This window comes from Vulpes lagopus, chromosome X, assembly GCF_018345385.1.
Source record: "Vulpes lagopus strain Blue_001 chromosome X, ASM1834538v1, whole genome shotgun sequence".
NCBI classification, from domain to species: Eukaryota; Metazoa; Chordata; class Mammalia; order Carnivora; family Canidae; genus Vulpes; species Vulpes lagopus.
This window is the reverse complement of record NC_054848.1, coordinates 96,212,630-96,232,225: the sequence shown is the minus strand read 5'-3', so window position 1 is coordinate 96,232,225 and position 19,596 is coordinate 96,212,630. Positions and strand designations below refer to the sequence as shown.

At 36.8% G+C, this 19,596-nt stretch overlaps 1 protein-coding gene across 9 annotated transcripts in view; it reads left to right on the top strand.

The window, feature by feature from the left end:
- Window positions 1-19,596, top strand: part of TENM1 (teneurin transmembrane protein 1) — an 802,950-nt gene that overhangs the window by 210,625 nt on the left and 572,729 nt on the right. For all 9 annotated transcript variants that reach the window (XM_041741541.1, XM_041741545.1, XM_041741547.1 and 6 more), the window contains one exon: window positions 16,374-16,655. In XM_041741541.1, coding sequence (XP_041597475.1) covers window positions 16,439-16,655 — 217 coding nt within the window. In that variant the 5' untranslated portion in view covers window positions 16,374-16,438. The remainder of the gene's footprint in view (window positions 1-16,373; window positions 16,656-19,596) is intronic.

Here is a 19,596-nt window from a genome sequence, read left to right as displayed (position 1 = left end):
AGCAAGCATGCCATATGTCACAAAATTCTCCTGCTTCCTCCCTGTTATTTCATCTGAGTGCCTCTTTCCTGCACATGGCTCTCTGTTGCAGTTAAGTAAAAATGGATAGTACAGTTAATTGATGTAACTAACTTGAATTCAATGGGCTTAAGTTAGTTATTTGCTAAATTAATAGTATTCTGAGTTGGATACTCTTTATGGGAGGCAACATGTTATAGTGAAAAGAGCACCAGACTAGGAGTCATGAAACTGGAGTTCTCATCTAAGGTTTGCTCCTGCCTTGCCGGGCTTTGCGAATATTTGAGACTCTGTTTTCTTATCTGAAAATGAGAGTAATAATGTATTCCTGGTGTGCTACTTCAGAGGGGTGTAAGTATATAAATTGTAATATTGTATATGAAATGTAGAAGTTTGAAAATGTCTAAAATGCTTTGCAATGTGTGGGGTACTTTTAATATGTAACTTCTAATGAATGGCCAACTAGCTATACATCTGTATGAGCATGGATAGGAGGAGCAAAAAGGAAAGTAAAAATTTCAAGTTCTTCACATGAGACTTGTCATTCCTATTTTTTCTGATGGAAAAGTAATACATTCTCAATGTAGAGAGTAGGGAAAATATAATAAGGAAATAAAAGTTATTCATAATCACAGAACACAGAGATAATTGCCATTAGTTGTCTTGACATATTTCCTTTCAGTTTTTCAAATTTTTTTTCAAATAATTGGTAATAAACCTCTATGATGAGTACTGTTTTTTCTTATTAAAAATCAATGGAAGTTAATTATAGAGAATTTAATAGAAAGTTAAAGTTCTATGTAATCACCCCCTCTTCCCATGAAATTAGTTTTAACAACATTTCATCATTTATTTCAGTTTTGTATCTTATTTTTTTCATTTAACATTATATTCTAGTATTTTCACAAATTATTAAATTCTCCAAAGCTATTTTAACTTTTTATTATCTAAAATTTTAAACATAAACTGAAGTAGATAGCATAATTGAATGAACCCAACATGTAGCTATCACATAACTTCAATGCTTTTCTTTTTTTAAAAGATTATTGATGTATTTATTTATTTGAGAGGGAGAGCAGAGGGGGACATACAGAGAGAGAGAGAGAGAGAGAGAGAGAGAGAGAGAGAGAGCAGACACATGGGGGGAGGGGCAGAGGGAGAGACAGAAGACAATTCCTTGCTGAGCAGGGACCCCAAGGTGAGGTGCAACCCCAGCAGCTTAACTGACTAAGCCACCCAGGAGCCCTAATTTTCAATCTTCTAGATGAATCTAGACCCCAACCAATTCCCTCTCTTATCTCCCTAGATTTTTTTTGAAGTCCAAGATAGCCTATAATTTCATCCATAAAGCTTCAGTATTTGACTATAAGATATGAAGACTCTAATTTAACTGTAATATCCTATTGCACCTTAAAAAAACAATAAATCTTTAGTATCATTAGATATGCTATACATTTCCAAATTTCCCAGACTATCTCATAAACGTATGTGTAGTTTTTTGTTTGTTCAGATGAGAATCCTATTAAGAGGTACACATTACAGGGGTTCCTGTGTGGCTCAGTCAGTTAAGTGTCTGACTCTTGATTTTGGCTCATGTCATGATCTCAGGGTTGTGGGATCAAGCCCCACATTGAGCCCCACACTGAGCCCCTGTTGGGCTCCATGCTCAGTTTGGAGTCTGCTTGAGATTCTCTTTCCCTCTCCCTCTGCCCCTTCTTAAGCTCTTGCTATCTCTCTCAAATAAATAAATCATTTTTACAAAAGAAGTACACAATTTATAGCTAAATCTCTTAAGTCTCTTTTAATCCCTATATTTCCATTTTTGTTTTTTCTCTTTCAGTTCATTTGTTGAAGAAATTGGGTAATTTTTCCTATAGAGTTTCTCATACTCTTGATTTCACTGTTTGTATCCCTGTTGAGTTATTTGATGTTTTCTGTCTCTAGTATTTTTTATAAACTGGATATTAGATCTAGAATAATCTAATTAATTCAGTATATATATGTGTTTTTTTAAATTCTGAGAAGTCACATTAAAAAAGAAAAAAGGAACAAGTGAAATTAACTTTGTTAATATATTTTACTTAACTCAGTATATCCAAATATTATAATATGAATATATAGTCAATATAAAATTATTAATGAGACCTTTTAGATTGTTTTTCTTGTATTAAGTCTTTGAAGTATTAAGCAAAACCCCCACAAATCCCTAATGTATAGCATTTCTATAAAGTTCTACCACTATAAGATCAGTAGTGGGCAGGATTTCTGGCTATAGCGTAGTGAGGATCTATAAACCTACTCCCTAAAAAACAACTATTAACCATAAAGCTTGACAAGTTGACAAAAACAGCCCTATAAGCACCCTGGAAATCAACCAAAGGCCTATCCAAGAAGGACTTATACTTGAATAAATTATTGGACTTTGGGTAACAAAAGTGTCAGTCTCTGGTATTTTTTGTCCTGTGGTCTGCTCATGGTCCACCATCTCCTCTCCCTGACACACACACACAGATTGGTCAGTGCCCATGGTGGGCCAGGCTGTAAGAATTGTAGCTGTACTACCATGGTTGAAGATGGTTCACTTGATGTGGACAGGTGCATGACTCCCACGTTCAGTGACAGTGTTTGTAGAAGTGACAGGTTTGGTGGGATTTGGACTGTGGGGAGGGCCAATAGTTCTGTTAACGTGAGTAGTGAAAAGTATATTCCTGTCTGAGACTATGCACATGTATCAGACAGTGAAGATTTGAGAATATTAATGCTAGTCACACTTGTACAGAAGAGATGCAAAAAGGCCCAGTGGAAAATAAAAGTCGTGGCAAACTTGAAAATGTGTGAACTTTAAATGTACTCCCTTTCCCACACACAGATCCATCGCAGAAGATAAAAATCTTAGACTTGAGACGGTTAAGCGCAACCTCTATGCAATCATTGACCACAAAGCTACAGGGATACAGAGTTCCCCCTTATGGAAACAGGCTTTAAAAAAGGATATAACAAAAATATGACCAAATAAATCAGTAGGCACACATCATTGGCAACATGTTTCACAGATTTAGCCCAGGCAGTTTACTGAATAAAGAAAGAAAAAAAATTAGCAACAATTACTTTCCGGGGAAAAAACCAGAATCCAGAGTTGTTACAATATATTATCTATCCCAAATGTCCAGTTTTCAACAAAAAGTTATGAGATATGCAAAAATAATAGAGCATGACCTGTACTCAGCTAAAAAGATCAGTCATGTAAACTATCTTTGAGTGTGTCCAGATGTTGCAATTAGCAGGTGCATCTTCAAAGCAGCCATTGTAAATATATTCAAAGAAGTAAAGGAAAGCCTAAATAAAGACTTAATGGAAAGTATGACCAAAATGAACAAGTGATTTTTGAGAAAGAAGTAGAACTAGGGGCGGTGGAAGGGGAGGAGGTTGGGTGGTGGGGGTGAATGGGTGAAGGGCACTGAGTGGGACACTTGACGGGATGAGCACTGGGTGTTATTCTGTATGTTGGTAAATTGAACACCAATAAAAAATTAATTTATTCCAAAAAATAAATAAAATGTGGTAAGTAGAACAAAAAAAAAAAGAAATTATAAAAAGAACCACATGGAAATTTTATGATTGAAAAGTAGAATAATAGAAATGACAAATTCAGTAGATGGACTCAATAGCAGATTCAGATCAGTTAACTTGAAGACCAATCTGTATAAACTGTCCAATCTGAAGAACAGATAGAAACCAGATAAAAGTATAATGAACAGAGATATGTGAGGCAACATCAAGAATACAAGCATACACACAATAGGAATCCCAGTAGGAGAGGTGAAAAGCAAGGAGCAGAACATTCTTAAAAAAAAAAAAATCGCAATCGCAAATTTAACACATGTCGAAAGGATTATATTCAGAAATAAACTGGATGTAAAATACTAATACATGCTAAAGAATGAATGAACAAGAACCAGATGCAAAATACAACATGGTTTCATTTACAGAAAATGTCCGGAATAGGCGAATGTAGAGACAGAAAGTGTATTAGTAGTTGCCGGGGGCTGAACAGAGGCTGAATTGGCAGTGACTGGTTCAAGGATGTGGCAGTACTTTAAGGGTGATGGAAATGTTTTAAAACTGGATGATGGTGATAGTTTCACAACTATCTAAGTGTACCCCCACATCATTGAACGGTAAATAACCTAGCATTGATACATTTACAGTTGGAAAAGTCAGTAATTAATAATTACAACTATGTAGTTGTTATGTATTACTGGACTCATCTGCCAGCACTCTTAAAAAGGAAGGGCAGTTAGTTAGCCTTTATTACGCAGAAGGAAAAGAGGTTAGCTCGTTTATCCAGCTCATTTATCCAGTGGCATACAGTTAATGACACAAGATGGGCCAGAACTCAGACTTCCTGACTCCCAAGTTCAGTGCCTTTCTTACTACATTATGCCAAACCAACTCTCTGGTGGCAACCCAATTGTAATTACATTGTATTACTCCCTGTAGATAGGTATGGAAATTTAGATATCAGAAGAGGGAATCACAAAGGTGAAATTGTGGTTTAATCTGTGCTCTGTTCTTGTTGAGTTATTTGTTGGTAAGGGGGCTGAGGAAGTCTAGTTAAATTTCTTGCTTGTCCCGATCACACGTGACCCAGCAAAACCAAGTCAATTCTAGCTCTCTTATCTGGAGTGTCTAGTAAATGCCAAATGTGTTAGGCAGGGGACTTGTGTTGCACACTAACACCTTATAAGTAAAAGGACTAGAATCTGTGACCCTTGTAGAGCAAAGAGATTAAGAGTATAGACTCAAGCTGGAGTTTTTGGTTTTGACTTCTAGCTCCACTAGTTGTGTGATCTGAGCAAAATTACTTAACCTTTTTCTGCCTGTTCCTTTTTCTGCAAAATAAGGAAAACATACCTTGTTATGAAATTTTTGAGGATTAAAAGGAATCATGGATATAAAATGCTTTAAAAAGTGTCTCTTTTTTCTAGTCCTTTTACTCTGATAATCATCATCATCATCATCATCATCATCATCATTATTTAAGCAAGTTGACAACTTAAACTTCTACTAGGGCATTTCCTCTGATACTTTTATTTATTTATTTATTTATTTTTATATAAGAAATAGTGAAAGAGATTATAAGGGAAAGGAGGGGAACTGAGTGGGAAAAATTAGAGAGGGGGACAAACCATGAGAGACTCCTAACTCTGGGAAATGAACAAAGGGTTGTGGAAGGGGAGGTGGGTGGGGAGTTGGGGTAACTGGGTGATGGGCACTGAGGGGGGCACTTGATGGGATGAGCACTGGGTGTTGTACTACATTTTGGCAAATCAAACCTCAATAAAAACAAATGAAAAAAACAAAATTAAAAATGTATATATTTTTAAGATTTTATTTATTTGTCAGAGAGAGTGAGGGAAAGCACAAGCTGGGGGAGCAGCAGGCAGAGGAGCAGCAGACTCCCCTCTGAGCAAGGAGCCTGACATAGGACTCAATCCCAGTACTCCAGGATCATGACCTGAACTGAAGGCAGTCACTTAACCAACTGAACCACCCAGACATCCTTGGTACTTGTTTTTTGAAATTGCCAATCATATTATTTTCATGGGCTACCATAACGTCCCTGTGAGATTCATAGGATTAATGATATTAGGTGCTTTCCCGCTTTATAGTAAGAAAATGGTGTCATACTACTGTCATAAAGCTGGGTGTAGAAGCTATATTTCAAGTCTCCTTCTAATATCACCTGCTGTCCTTGGCGTCCTGTACCCTTATCCACAGTTTCACTTTCTGCAGTTTCAGTTATCCATGGTGAACTGAGGTTTGGAAACTGATGATCCTCCTGACGTATCTCAGAAAGTCAATAGTAGCTTAACACTGTCACAAGGCCTAGGTCATTCACTTTACTTCATCTCATCATGTAGACATTTTATCATCTTACATCTTTATGAAAAGGGTGAGTACTCTACAATAAGATATTTTGAGAGGCCACATTCCCAAAATTTTATTATAATACATTATTATAATTGTTCTACTTCATTATTATCATTGTTAGTGTCTCACTGTGTCTAATTTAGACTTTAAATTAAACTCTATCATAGGTTTATATGCAGAGGAAAAAAGTTTGTATAGGGTTTAGTATGATCCCTGGTTTCAGGCATCCATGCGGGATCTTGAAACATATGCTCTGGCAGATAAGGTGGTACTACTGTAGATAGTATTTTGTTAGAGGAGCAGAATACTTGGTGCAAACCCCCACAATCATTATTACCCCCTGCATTCACCTCTATAATTAAATTACTAAAGGATCTATATCTTTGTAGCATATGTAATGTTAATTTGATTAGCTCCACTTCTATCTAATATTTAACATAATTGAAAAAGAGGTTCAAGTTAGTAAGCAGTGAAAATGCTCTGCTTCCAATTGTTAAACATGAAACTTGAGAGAGTTATGGAAAATGTACAAGTTTCACTGAACTAATGCGGAATATGGATGTTAATAGAGAGCTACGATTAATAATTGCTATCTGCAAGCTATGGAGGAAAGTGATATCGCTGGTTGTTCAATACTATATTTAAGCCTATTACTTCTCAGGATACTGTATTAAATTTGATGCTACATTTTAGATAAGTATGTTAATGCTAAAATTACCACAAAACTTACAAAATCCCAATGGATTTCATTGTAAGGAAAATGAATTGAATATGATTGTTTACTTGGTGAAATCAGCTATTGTTCTTCTCTAAAGAGTAAAAAAAAAAGCTTTTATACATTGAGTTACCTTCAATTTTCTTGAAGATTGTTCCTATATTAAGTGTTTAGCTGATTTACATAATCCACCACAAAGGATATTGAAAAGTTCTAAGTGAAAGATAATTTGAAATTACGTTAGGAAGCTGTTGGAGTTCCACAAGAGATGGTGTGGTGGAGGTAGATGTAACTGCAATTCAGACGTAGATAGAGATGTGCTTAGTAGTTATACAATTAAAAAAGAAATCTCTGCCTTAATTGAAAATAGCTGCTAGAGATTATGGGCCCTCACTTGGCCTGCACTAAGCTGTTGCTATTTATCTATTGAAATACCCAATGGGGGCACCTGAGTGGCTCAGTCTTTTAAGCATCTCTTGACTTCAGCTCAGTTTATGATCTCAGGGTTGTGAGATCAAGTCCTGATTTGTGCTAATTACAGGCTCTGTGCTGGGCATGGACTCTAATTAAAATTCTCTCTCTCCTCTCCATTCCTCCCCCACCCCCAAACAAAAGCCAAAACAAAACAAAATAACCCAAAATACTCAGGTGATCTTCAAAATCACAGTATGTATAGCTCTACTCCCCCAGACCTTTTTCCACACTCATGTATGTTTGTGTGTGTGTGATATATTGGAAAGTTATGGAATCCAGATTCCATAAGCAGAATAGAGAATACTAAATGAGAGAAAATATCCCAAATAATTGATCTAGGGTTCTGGATGTTGATTTTTCTTTTAAAAATATTTTCCAGGTTAGAGTGTCTTTGCAGAATCTGGTGACAGCATCAATTTTTCCATTCCTAATTCTCTCTCTCCACTTGTCTCAAGTGATCTAGCATCAGTGTCCATAAAAATGTCCAAAAATAATGAGAAAAAATAAAGATACAAGCATCCAGAAAAAACAGCATCTATGGAAAGAGATGTGAGATTAATTAATCATCACTCTTTAGTTATGGAATTAAGAGGCTTCCATTTTTCTCTTTCAAAATGGCCTAACGAGCCTGCCTGCCAAGGCACCGTGAGGACATCCACTGCAGCTGTTCTCACAACTGAGTCAAATCAGTTTTGGAGGAATATTTTTCTAGGAGGGACCTTTCAGCCTTCCATTGTAGGATTTTAAAAATGCTAATAGAACATTTAGCTTAAACAAGCACATGTGAACCAATGCAGTAAACAAAATTTCATTTGAACTCTTGAGTGTTATGTTTTTGATATAATAGGATATGTATGTAGCACAAAAGCAGTCTACTTTGAAAGTTATCATTTCCTGGATAAAGAAGCCCTGTATGCAGTACAGAAAATTCAGCCTATCTCCTGAAAAATGATGATTTATTTCTCTTTTTATTTACTAAAATATTATGGTTGTGTCCATGAGACAGACACCAAAATAACTGGCCAATTCCATGACAAAATGAAACTACTGCTTTAGACTTTATGTACCTATCTGGGTTCTCATCACACACAAATTGATGGGTTTTTAATATATATATATATGTATATATAATATATATATTAGAATTTAATCAAACTATAGTGATTTTGTGAATAACCAAATGAAGTCAAACAGCTGCTGAGTGATTAGATATTAACAAATTGTTCTCAGAAAACCTCTTGGTTTTACCAAGTTTATTGTATTTTTCTAAAACAACTGCTTTATGTCCAGCCAGTGATCATGCTTTCCTTTTAGTATAAAGTTCAGTCATCTAAAAAGGACCAAAAAGAGGGGCAAACAGCAAACTATGAAAGATAGTTTTAGCATATGTTATGGATAAAGGGTTAATTTATTTGTTATATGCTACTAATATAATTTAACTTAAAAAAAAAAACAGATTCAGGTCCCCAGTCGATAAATGCACAAAAGCATAGGTAGTTCACAAGACAGGAAATAGACCTAGCAAACACATGCAAAAATAAAATTACTCAGCCTCCCTAATAATCCACGAAATTCAAACTACAAGAAGATACCTTTAATTTACTTATTTCAAATAGACATTAAAAAATAATACTCAAGGTTGGCAAGGGTACAATGAGAGGAGAGGGTTCCCACACATTGCTAATGGCAGTGTAAATCATTACAATCCCCCAAAGCCACAAATATGTTCAAACCTTTCGGCTTATTAATTCAGCATCTTGGAATTTACCCTAAGGAAATAATAAAAAATATTGAAGATGTGCATGTTATCTTCAAATGACTCCAGTTAGAATACTTATAAATGGGGAGAGAAAATGTAAATACCCAACAATAGGGGAATGAGTATGTAAATTATGGTACATCCACTCTACACTGCTAATAAAAATGATGGTTACAGAAATTTTGTAGAAAAATGCAGAAATATTAGACTGAAGGAAGCAACATGAAAAAAATGTATTTGAATATTATGACTGGAAGGAAATGGACCAGAATGACAGCAGTCACTCTTAGAAGCTGGTAGGATAAATGAGGCAGATTTCTCTCTCAGGGTTAGAAAGATTCAAGTGATTATCCTGCTTTTACAGCTTTGTTTCTTCCCCGCAAAAATTCACTATTTAAGCATTTCCTTAAGAAAAACAAAGAAAAGTAGGAAAGGAATCAGCCAAAACTTCACATTCCATTTAAGGGCTTCCTAATCCAGTGTTTCCTTTTCTTTTCTTTTTATTTAATTGAAATGTAGCTGACAATACAGTATTATATTAGTTTCAGGTGTACAATATAGTGATTCAAGATTTATATACATTATGCAGTGTTTACCATGTTAAGCCTAGTTACCATTTACCATCTGTCACCATACAAAGTTATTACAATATTATTGACTATATCCCCTATGCTGTACTTTACATTACCATGACATATTTATTTTCTAACTGGAAGTTTGTATCTCTTAATCCCTTTTACTTATTTTGTCTATCCTCCCACCCCCTTTCCCTCTGGCAACTACCAGTTCTCTGTATTTGTGAGTCTGTTCCTGTTTTATTTTGTCCAGTCTTCTGTTTCACTTTATAGATACCACTTATAAATGAAATCATGGTATTTGTCCTTTTTGTCTGACTTATTTCACTTAGTATAATACCCTCTAGTTCCATCCATGTTGTCATGAATGACAAGATTTTATTCTTTGTATGGCTAAGTAATATCCCCCACCACGTGTGTGTGTTTGTGTGTGTGTGTGTACACCACATCTCTATCCATTCATCTATTGATGACTTAGGTTGCTTCCATGTCTTCGCCATTGTAGATAATGCTGCAATAAACAGTGGAACATATATATTTTTGAATTAGTGTTTTTGTTTTCTTCGGGTAAGTACTCAGAAGCAGGATTGCTGGATCATACTGTATTTCTGTTTTTAATTTTTTGAGGAACCACCTTACTGTTTTCCATAGTGGCTGTACCAATTTACATTCTCCCCAACAATGCATGTGCTCCCCTTTCTCCACATCCTCACCAACCTCTGTTACTAGTCTAGTGTTTTGTGAATAAGTTAATCTGCATTAATGTAAAAGGTCATTATTGAAAAGAAATTAATAATAATCCCAGGGAGTACTATCCCCCTTTGCTAGCTATTCTTTTAGGTACTAGGTGGCCTCATTTCCTCTGTCTGCCATGTTCTGAAGAAGCCTGTTCTCCTTGAGCAATGTCCAAAGTACTGTTTATTTTTTTTCTGGAGTAGCGTATGTCTTTTGGTGAAGGCTCCAACCCATAAATAGTTGCTATGAGTAGGACAGTCTTGTTTTCCATTTTGAGAGGTTGTATATATGATTAATAATAAGAAATGGAAAGGAAATAACGGGATAGAGGAATAGGGAGGGAGGTTATCCCCAGTGCATAAATATATATATATACATATCAATGGATTAGAAAGTAATATTTTAGTTAAACTACCCCATAATAGATAGGAATGTGTGTGAAGGGTTGGGAAGAGGGAGAGGAAAGGAACAGAAGAGAGAGGAGGGATGGGGGACTGATAAATAATGTAGACTTGTCTTTGAATAAGCCTACCATTTTTCTAGCTTTTTAAACTTTTTATTTAAAATTCTAGTTAGTTAGCATAGAGTATGATATTAGTTTTGTGTATACTATATAATGATTCAACAATTCCATACGTCACTCAGTGCTCATCACAACAAATGCATTCCTTAATCCCCATGCCTATTTCTCCCCTTTCCCCACCCATCCTCCTCTGGTAACCATCAGTTTGTTCTCTATACCTAAGAATCTGTTTCTTGGGGCTCTTGGGTGGCTCAGTCAATTAAGTGTCTGCCTTTGGCTCAAGTCATGATCTCAGAGTTCTGGGGTCAGGCACCCTGCTCAGCAGGGAGTCTGCTTCTCCCTCTCCCTCTGCCCTTCTCCCTGCTTCTTCTCTTTCTCTCTCTCTCTCAAATAAATAAATAAAATCTTTAAAAAAGGATCTTTCTTGATTTGCCTCTCTTCCTTTGCTCATTTGTTTTGTTTTTTAAATTCTATATAGGAGTGAGATCATATATGGACTTTGTCTTTCTCTGACTGATTTCACTTAGCATAAACCTACCATTTTTTTGACCAATCTAAGCTTCCCTTCAGCTTCATAGACAATCATGAGATTTTAGAGCTAGAAGAGCTCTTTGAGAAAATCTAATCTCCTTATTATATTTAGAAAAACTAGAGGCCTTAAGAGAGAGGAGGTGATATACCTTAGGCCACTGTGCCAAGTGTCTTCTGAATGACAATGTGGACTAGTGATTATGAGTGTGGCCTTTGGAGCAGATTGTATGAAGTGAAATATTGGCTCTACCATTTACTAGCTATGTGACCTTGGTCTAGTCACTTAACTGCTCTGTTCTTTGATTTTCTTTATCTATAAAATGTACCCACTTCATCAGATACAGTATGAGTTAAAGGAGTTAATGTGTGAAAAGCAGTTAGAACAGTATCTGGTGGTCTTGCATGAGACCTACCACCTGAGTTAGCTGCTACTTGCTGTTATGTTGCTTATTCTGCTATTCTAAGGCCAGTGATTTTCTTATACCAAGTTGTCTATAGCTTTATGGTGATTGAAGAAATCAACATATACCTCCATGGGTCTTTTCCAAAGTCACCTTGGAGGTTATCTTAGTAGAAAGCAAAAAGTGGAACACACAAAGGGAAACCATAGGTGGTGACATTTGAATTTATACTATGTGAACTATCTGAATATATCTTCTACAGTAGAGAAGATAATTGATTTTGTTTTTCACTGTTTCACAATACATGCAGCATGTATTTTACCTACACAGTTCCTTTTTTAACATTTATCATTATCAAAATAATCGAGAAATAAGAAAAACTGCTGCGAATAGTATTATATGTACATTTGGTTTTTCTGTGAGTTGACAGGGAGATCGCCATGTCTAAATAACATTTGCTTATCATTGGACCTCCAGGATGCCATGTTGGGCGCTGAATGAAGAAGTCAGTAAAGCAAATTATGAGCCTGTCCTTTACCGCAGAGTATTTGTAACAGCATCTTTTCAGAATTATTGTGCTTTTAAACTTTGTTAGCATTAAAGTATTAATCTTTCTCTTAATGTTTTCCTATTTTTTTAAATTTTCAAAAAATGAACCATTTGTGAGTGAAGCCAAGCTCTGCCTTACAGGACTTTGGTAAATATCACAGTTATATATTTTCATAGTTCGAGGCACACAGTTGTGCACTTCCGTATCATGTGCCTAAAGAGAGCTGGAATGTATTTTCTGCTGTGTCCACTGGCACAAATATCAAGACAAGAAGTTGTGGTTGAGGGTCAGGGAGCAGGGAAGGATTATTTTCTCTTGGTTTATACCAATTTGTGGTTTAAAGGAAAATTGCTTCCAAGAACCCTCAATAACCTTGAATAGATGTGACATTACTGGTTGATTCATAGCTATGAATAGCTGTGATTAGAACTTCAAGAATGGCTCAAAATGGCTATAGGAATATTCCTTTCTCCCCCCCTCTCTCTTTTTACCTCCCTCCCCCCAGGAGTTTTCATGTTACAAGTAAACATACTGAGGAAAAAGAGAATATCTGCATTTCCATACATAAAAATAAGAGTGATTTTAACATCATAAATCATAGTTGCCAGAACACAACATTAGGCATTAGAAGTGAGATGTTTTTCATTTTTAAATTTAACTTGTTAGGTTTGAATGGTGTTAAGATAAGTGTAAATTCATAACCAACTGGGATTTAAGAAGGAATGCTATTTTGACCATACCTCTGCTATGTTAATCCCAATCAGAGTGAACCAAACTTGATTGAAAGGGCAAGTGAAAGATGAGAGAGAAAATAAAATGTGTTTTTCTATATCATAACAGAAAGCATTTTACTAAATTATTTTTAATTATAAGGCCCTTGATTGATATTTTTGCATCACCAATGTCCTTATGTGGAAAATAGCTCTCCACCCCTACTTGGTAAACTTTCATTCTTTAATGAACAAAACCTGTATATGTTGGCTGAAATGAAATTAGGTGATTTTTATTGATGCCTCCTTTTCTGGGTGGAAGTCTAGTTCTCTATTGCAAAGATGCATTTCTGGAAGTATACTGTTGATATGTTTCTCACCTTGCACTATTTGTACCGGTCAGGGTCTAAAATCCAGCCAACTGTCCACCTTATGAGGCACATCCAATGGGAACCTAAGGAGAAAGAGATTAAAATTGGCCTTATCACATACATGCTGAATGGAATTTCAGTGGTTGTGATGATGGTGTTGTGACGAACAAATGAGCTGAATCAAATACAGGCTTTCCCAATACCCTCATCCTTGGTGCTTAAACATTACTTTGTCTTTCTTTATGAGGCCTTTCATTCTGTTTGGTAGTAGAGTTGTTTATCACTTGCATTAGACTGTAAATTCCTTGGAGACTATGGCCTATTCATTTCAACATTCTCTGTAGCCCCTCTTGTGAATGCTGGGCAACAATATATTCAACTCATTCAGCAACTATTTTTTTTCTTTTTTTTTTTTTTTTTTATTTATTTATGATAGTCACAGAGAGAGAGAGAGAGAGGCAGAGACACAGGCAGAGGGAGAAGCAGGCTCCATGCACCGGGAGCCCGACGTGGGATTCGATCCCGGGTCTCCAGGATCGCGCCCTGGGCCAAAGGCAGGCGCCAAACCGCTGCGCCACCCAGGGATCCCTCATTCAGCAACTATTGATCACAAGTCTACTACATGCCTGACATTGTGCTTGTTTGGGGGATATAACAATGAACAGAAAACATAAAAATACTTCATGGAGCTTACATTTTAGTGTAGAGAGACAGATGACAGGGAGTAAACAAGCAAAATATATAGTATGTCATTTCGTATTAAGTGCTACAAAAGACAGGAAGGAGGACAAGAAGTGACCTTTTTTTGGTGGTTTACAATGGGAGGTTGCAAAAGTCCTGAGGTAGAAACATACCTGTGAGTTTTAGAAACCGTGAAAAGGCTGGTGCCTTTTCACCCATAATATGGGTGGAAATATTGGGGGATGAGATTAGAGAGGTTAGGGTAGGGAGAGGTGAACCTCGTAGGAGCCTTGTGGTCATTGTAGGATTTTGGCTTTTATTTTGAAGGAAATGAGACACTATTGCTGTTTCCGAGCAAAGGAGAGACATGACATGACTTAGATTTTAAAAGCCTCATTCTGGCTATAGTGTGGGGAATGTGCCTTCAAGAGAGCAGGGGCAGAAGCAGCATGACAGACTATTCCAATGATCCAGGTGGGAGATGATGGCTTGAACCAATGAAGTGGGAGTGGGGAAGTGGAGAAGTGTCACTGGATTCTGGATATATTTCAAAGGTAGCACCAACAGAATTTACTGGTGGGTTACATGTGGGATGTGCAAGACAGGAATTGATGTGTGTGGCCTGAGCAAATGGAAGAATGAAGCCACCATTTACCAAAATGGGGAAGACTGTGAGAGGAGCAGGTTAGAAGTTGTGGGAATCAGGACATCAGTTTTGAACATATTAAGTTTGAGATACCTTTTAGATATCCAGGTAGAGTTATTCAGTGGGCAGCTGAATATTCACGTCTGTGACTCAGGGGAGAGATTATGCTGGAGCTATAAATTGGAGAGTGACTAGACAATATGTTTCATGAGATGACATGAGATTAGATTGTTGCCGAATCATCGGTGTATATTCACTTAAAATACTTGACTTGCTTTCTCTCCAAGTATGCTCATCTCTGATATTAAGTCATACCAAACTGGCTGTCTCTGTAGACCATTTATGGGATTTGTAGGTTAGGTGTTAAATAGTTTCTACTATGTTTGTGCCTAAAGTAGTGCTAAGTGATATGGGGGCTGTAAAGAAGCCTAAGACTCAGATTCTGCCTTTAAGGACCTTAACATTCTGTTAGGGAAGTAATGCTTCGATTCATGAAACTTTGTTCATAGCACAAAGGATTAGGTACCATTGAATACATATCAGCCAATCCATAAGCTTTATTGAGTGATTTCTCTATTTTGTACATTTACTCTATATACACTAGGAATTCCAAAAAGTGAGATACTGCACATGATTTAGATGCACTATCTAGATATCGATAGATTCCTTTGAAAATACACATGACAAAGAGCTTAAGAAAAATAAAGGGGTCCATTTCACTGCAAAATAAAATCATGAAGCTATTTGGGTTCAAACTAGAGTTTTCAAGATTGTGCAGAAGGACCAAGTTGCAAAGTTGCAGCATTTGATGAAAATAATGATAAAATAATGTAAGGAGTGAAAACAAGTACACTTCTACCAGGCTTTAAGCTTTTCAGAGGAGTTTGACATCTCAAATGGCATTTGATGTTCCTCAAACCTCTCTCTACAAAGTAAGGCAGATGATGCCTCTACTTGCCCTAAGAGCCTTAGTGACTTCTAGCTCAGCATTCTGTCGGGGAGAGGGAGGGTTCTTACAGCGATTTATCATGAAGTTTTAAGATTTCTATTTCTAAACCTGATTTCAATCCTGCTGTTCATATACCAGGGTACTCACCAGAAGTGGTGTTTACATCCTCTCACTACAATGAAGATCAAAACTTGACTGCCACCTAACTCATTAAAAATTCTCTGCAAGCCCGAGGCTCAAAAGCCACAGTATGGACACAGAGCTCAGTCCCCCTCAAGGACACTTTATTTCGTGAACCTCCCTCCCTCAGAATTCTGCCCTTCTTCAAAACTCCTTTCTTAACTGCAACATGAAACCAGAGGCAAGACTGTTTTTTTCTGAATGCAGTCCTCTTACCAGTTTTCATTTCAAATGTGGGCTATGCTAGGTTAGTCTTTGTACCCCTGGCCACTTGCAAATCTTAGAATGTTTTTTAATCCAGCCACTGACATTATCATTAAGAACACGCAGGCACCTTAGAAAACGTTTATTTGCATTCCAGTGCAAATAGTTTTGAAGACTGCCTCTCTTCTACCTCGAGTATTTTCTGATGCTTCAAACTCCAGTTTAATCCTAAATGCTTGCCAATGTGTGCATGTAACACAGAGTGTTATTATCACCCCAGGCTAGCTTCATGTCATCTAGTTTGTCTTTTGCTTCACTCCTTTGATAGTATTATCAGAACCAATTGTGAATCTGCCAGATGCATTTCCTCTCCAAAGGACAAATCTAAGAAGGCTTGTGTTTTTCCCTCTCTTCCAGGACCCGCTTACATTAAAGGAGTTCCTCTTCCTTCATTTCATGAAATTGAGCTTGCTTAATCAGACATGGAGCAAACAGACTGCAAACCCTACCAGCCTCTCTCAAAAGTCAAGCATGAAATGGATCTAGCTTATACCAGTTCTTCTGATGAAAGTGAGGATGGCCGCAAACCCAGACAGTCCTACAACTCCAGGGAAACTCTGCATGAGTATAACCAGGAGCTAAGGATGAATTACAACAGCCAGAGTAGAAAGAGGAAAGAAGTGGAGAAATCTACTCAAGGTATGTTTTCACTGGGTTTTTAGAACTAATATTCTTTCTCAGGAGGGAATGCTTGTGTGCGTAAACTTATGTTTCAAAAACAAATTTGCTGATGTTAACTGGTTAATAATGCACACTGCTTACATACGCTTAGTGAATCTGTTCATATGCCAGTCCAAGCTGAGGTTGTAGATTACATGTGCTTTTTATGGATTATGCATGAATTTAGATGCAACAATCCTCTTATCAGAGCATTCAAAATTTGTCTAATCCTACAAATAGCCATTTACAGACTGAAGGATAAATAATTTATAGTAAGATGAAAAGTAAACAGCTAAGTGCTTTTCAAGCCATTGCCTATATGGGACGAAAGTCTCAAATAAATATTTGGCTTCTAAAAGAGCTTTAGAAAGGTTAGTGGAGACCACCAAACAAAAGTCCAGAAAGTCTGTCATCAGAATGTGGACACTTTGTGCAACACAATCATAAGGGAAAGTGAGAATTTATTTGAACCCTTCTTACCATGGTCATAACATAGAGCAGATCTTTTGGACAGCCTTGGATTGACAAGACAGTTATCAATAAATAGAAAACTCATAGAAATATGATTGCCTTATTTCTTTTTAATAGGTAGTTAAGCAGTGGCGTATACTCTTTTTTAACTACACAGAAGAAGAGACACTGACTAGTACAGGTTAATATATTTTTAAAAATTTTTTTAACTTTTATTTATTTATGATAGTCAGAGAGAGAGAGAGAGAGAGAGAGAGAGAGAGAGAGAGGCAGAGACACAGGCAGAGGGAGAAGCAGGCTCCATGCACCGGGAGTCCGATGTGGGATTTGATCCCAGGTTTCCAGGATCGCGCCCTGGGCCAAAGGCAGGCGCCAAACTGCTGCGCCACCCAGGGATCCCTTAATATATTTTTTAAAGAATACATCAATGCTGAAATGAAAAAAAAAATAGATTTGATTATCTAGATCAGTGGTTCTCAACTTACAGACCCCAAAGCAGCAGCAGCAGCATCACCCATAGGACTTGCTAATGATGCAAATTCTCAGGCTCTGGCCCAGACCTATTGAATTAGAAACCCTGAGGTGGGACCCAGCAATCTGTGGTTTAACAAGCCCTCCAGTGGATTCTGATGCCAACTCAAGTTTGAGGACCACTGCTCCATCCCTTTGAAATCTCTTACTCAGAGAGCCTCAAAAATCACATCTAATTGAATGACTTCCAAATATTTATCATCAGCTCTATCATTTTTCCCAAACTCTAGCCCTGCATTTTCAGTTACCTACCAGATATTTTTGAATGAATGGACATTCCCATTGGCAGCTCTAAATTGATATATCTAAAATGGCAGCAGTCGTCTTAACATCTCCAATGCCAGTCCTTTTCTTTCCATCACAGCATTTGTTAGTGATACTCCCATTCTCCCCAGCCATCCATGTATACTTCCCGGACCTAATCAGTTGCTTCTTCTGGCAGATTTAACTTCTGCTTGTCTCAAATCCATCTTCTTCCTTCCATTAGCATAATCACCACTCACATTTTCTCTTACCTCAACTGTTTTTGTTTCCTAACTGATCTCCTTGGACCTCACCTCATCGCACTTCAGTCCTTTTGCCGTATCGTCACCTTTCCCTTGGAATGACCTTCTCCGCCATCTCCATTTAACCATATTCAACCATCTTCAAGGCTGAGTCTCCCAGCATTTTTGCCACAGAGCCTTTGGTGCACTGTCAGCCCCTTTGTATCCATTTCTGATTTTCATTATTTTTGTATATACTTTTCTATATTGCACACTCAATAAAGGTGGGGATCATGATTTATTTACTGATCTCTATTTTTCCATGATACTTTGCATATAATCTGTGCTTTATACATTTTAACTTAAGGAATCAGTTGCTATCAACCAAAACATAAGTATTTACCATGCATTGAAAACTGCTTTTTAAATACTGACATTGATACAGGTTTTTTTTTTTTTTAAGAGTAAGCCCATGCTGAGATGAAAAAAAAATTGATTTGATTATCTAGATCAGTGGTTGTCAAAGTGTGGAGCCTAGATCAGCAACAACAACATCACCCATGAATTTGTTAGAAGTGCAAATTCACAGGCATTGCCCTAGACCATGTAAAATGCAGTTATTATAAATGGAAACTACTGTATTGTAATTAGTATGAGTCTTACATTAGAGAAATTTTAAGTTGAACCAAAGACTTTATATATATTCATACAAACATTTAAATAGACCTTAAATGTTTATGATACCAACTATATTACACATTTTTTTAGCTCTTACCATAATTGGTAAAGTTTTGTATCTGTCTTTTCAAGTAATTCTTTTTAATCTTTCCTATTTGTTCTGCTAATGACTGTGTTAATTTGTTATAAAATAATTTTATTCTCCTGCCTAACTTTTTTTTAAAGATTTTATTTATTTTTCATGAGATACATAGGGAGAGGCAGAGACACAGGCAGAGGGAGAGGCAGGCTCCATACAGTGAGAGCCTGTTGTGGGACTCGATCCCAGGTCTCCAGGACCAGGACCAGGCCCTGGGCTGAAGGCAGCGTTAAACCACTGAGCCACCTGGGCTGCCCTCCTGCCTAATTTTTTTTTGGCTCTTTTATGCTTTAAGAAATGTATAGTTTCCATTAAAATATTTTTCTATAAGTTTGTCCTTACAGAATGTGAACTTACAATTGTTAGTTGTGGGCTATGGGAATGAAGTATAGAGTGCTTGACCTCATATGAGTTTAAATAAGAATGCACTTCTAGTGACAGTTTGTTCTAAAAATATAAGCAATTTTGTACTGACTCAGTATAAAGAGCCTAGCCAGCTTCAGATTTCATTTCTGCGTTGTGATCAAAATGAATTTTGGGAAGATGAAAGTTTGTCTTCTATGATGCCATCCTAACTTTTTTAAGTGACCTATAAGTACTCAAGAAGCTTTTGCTT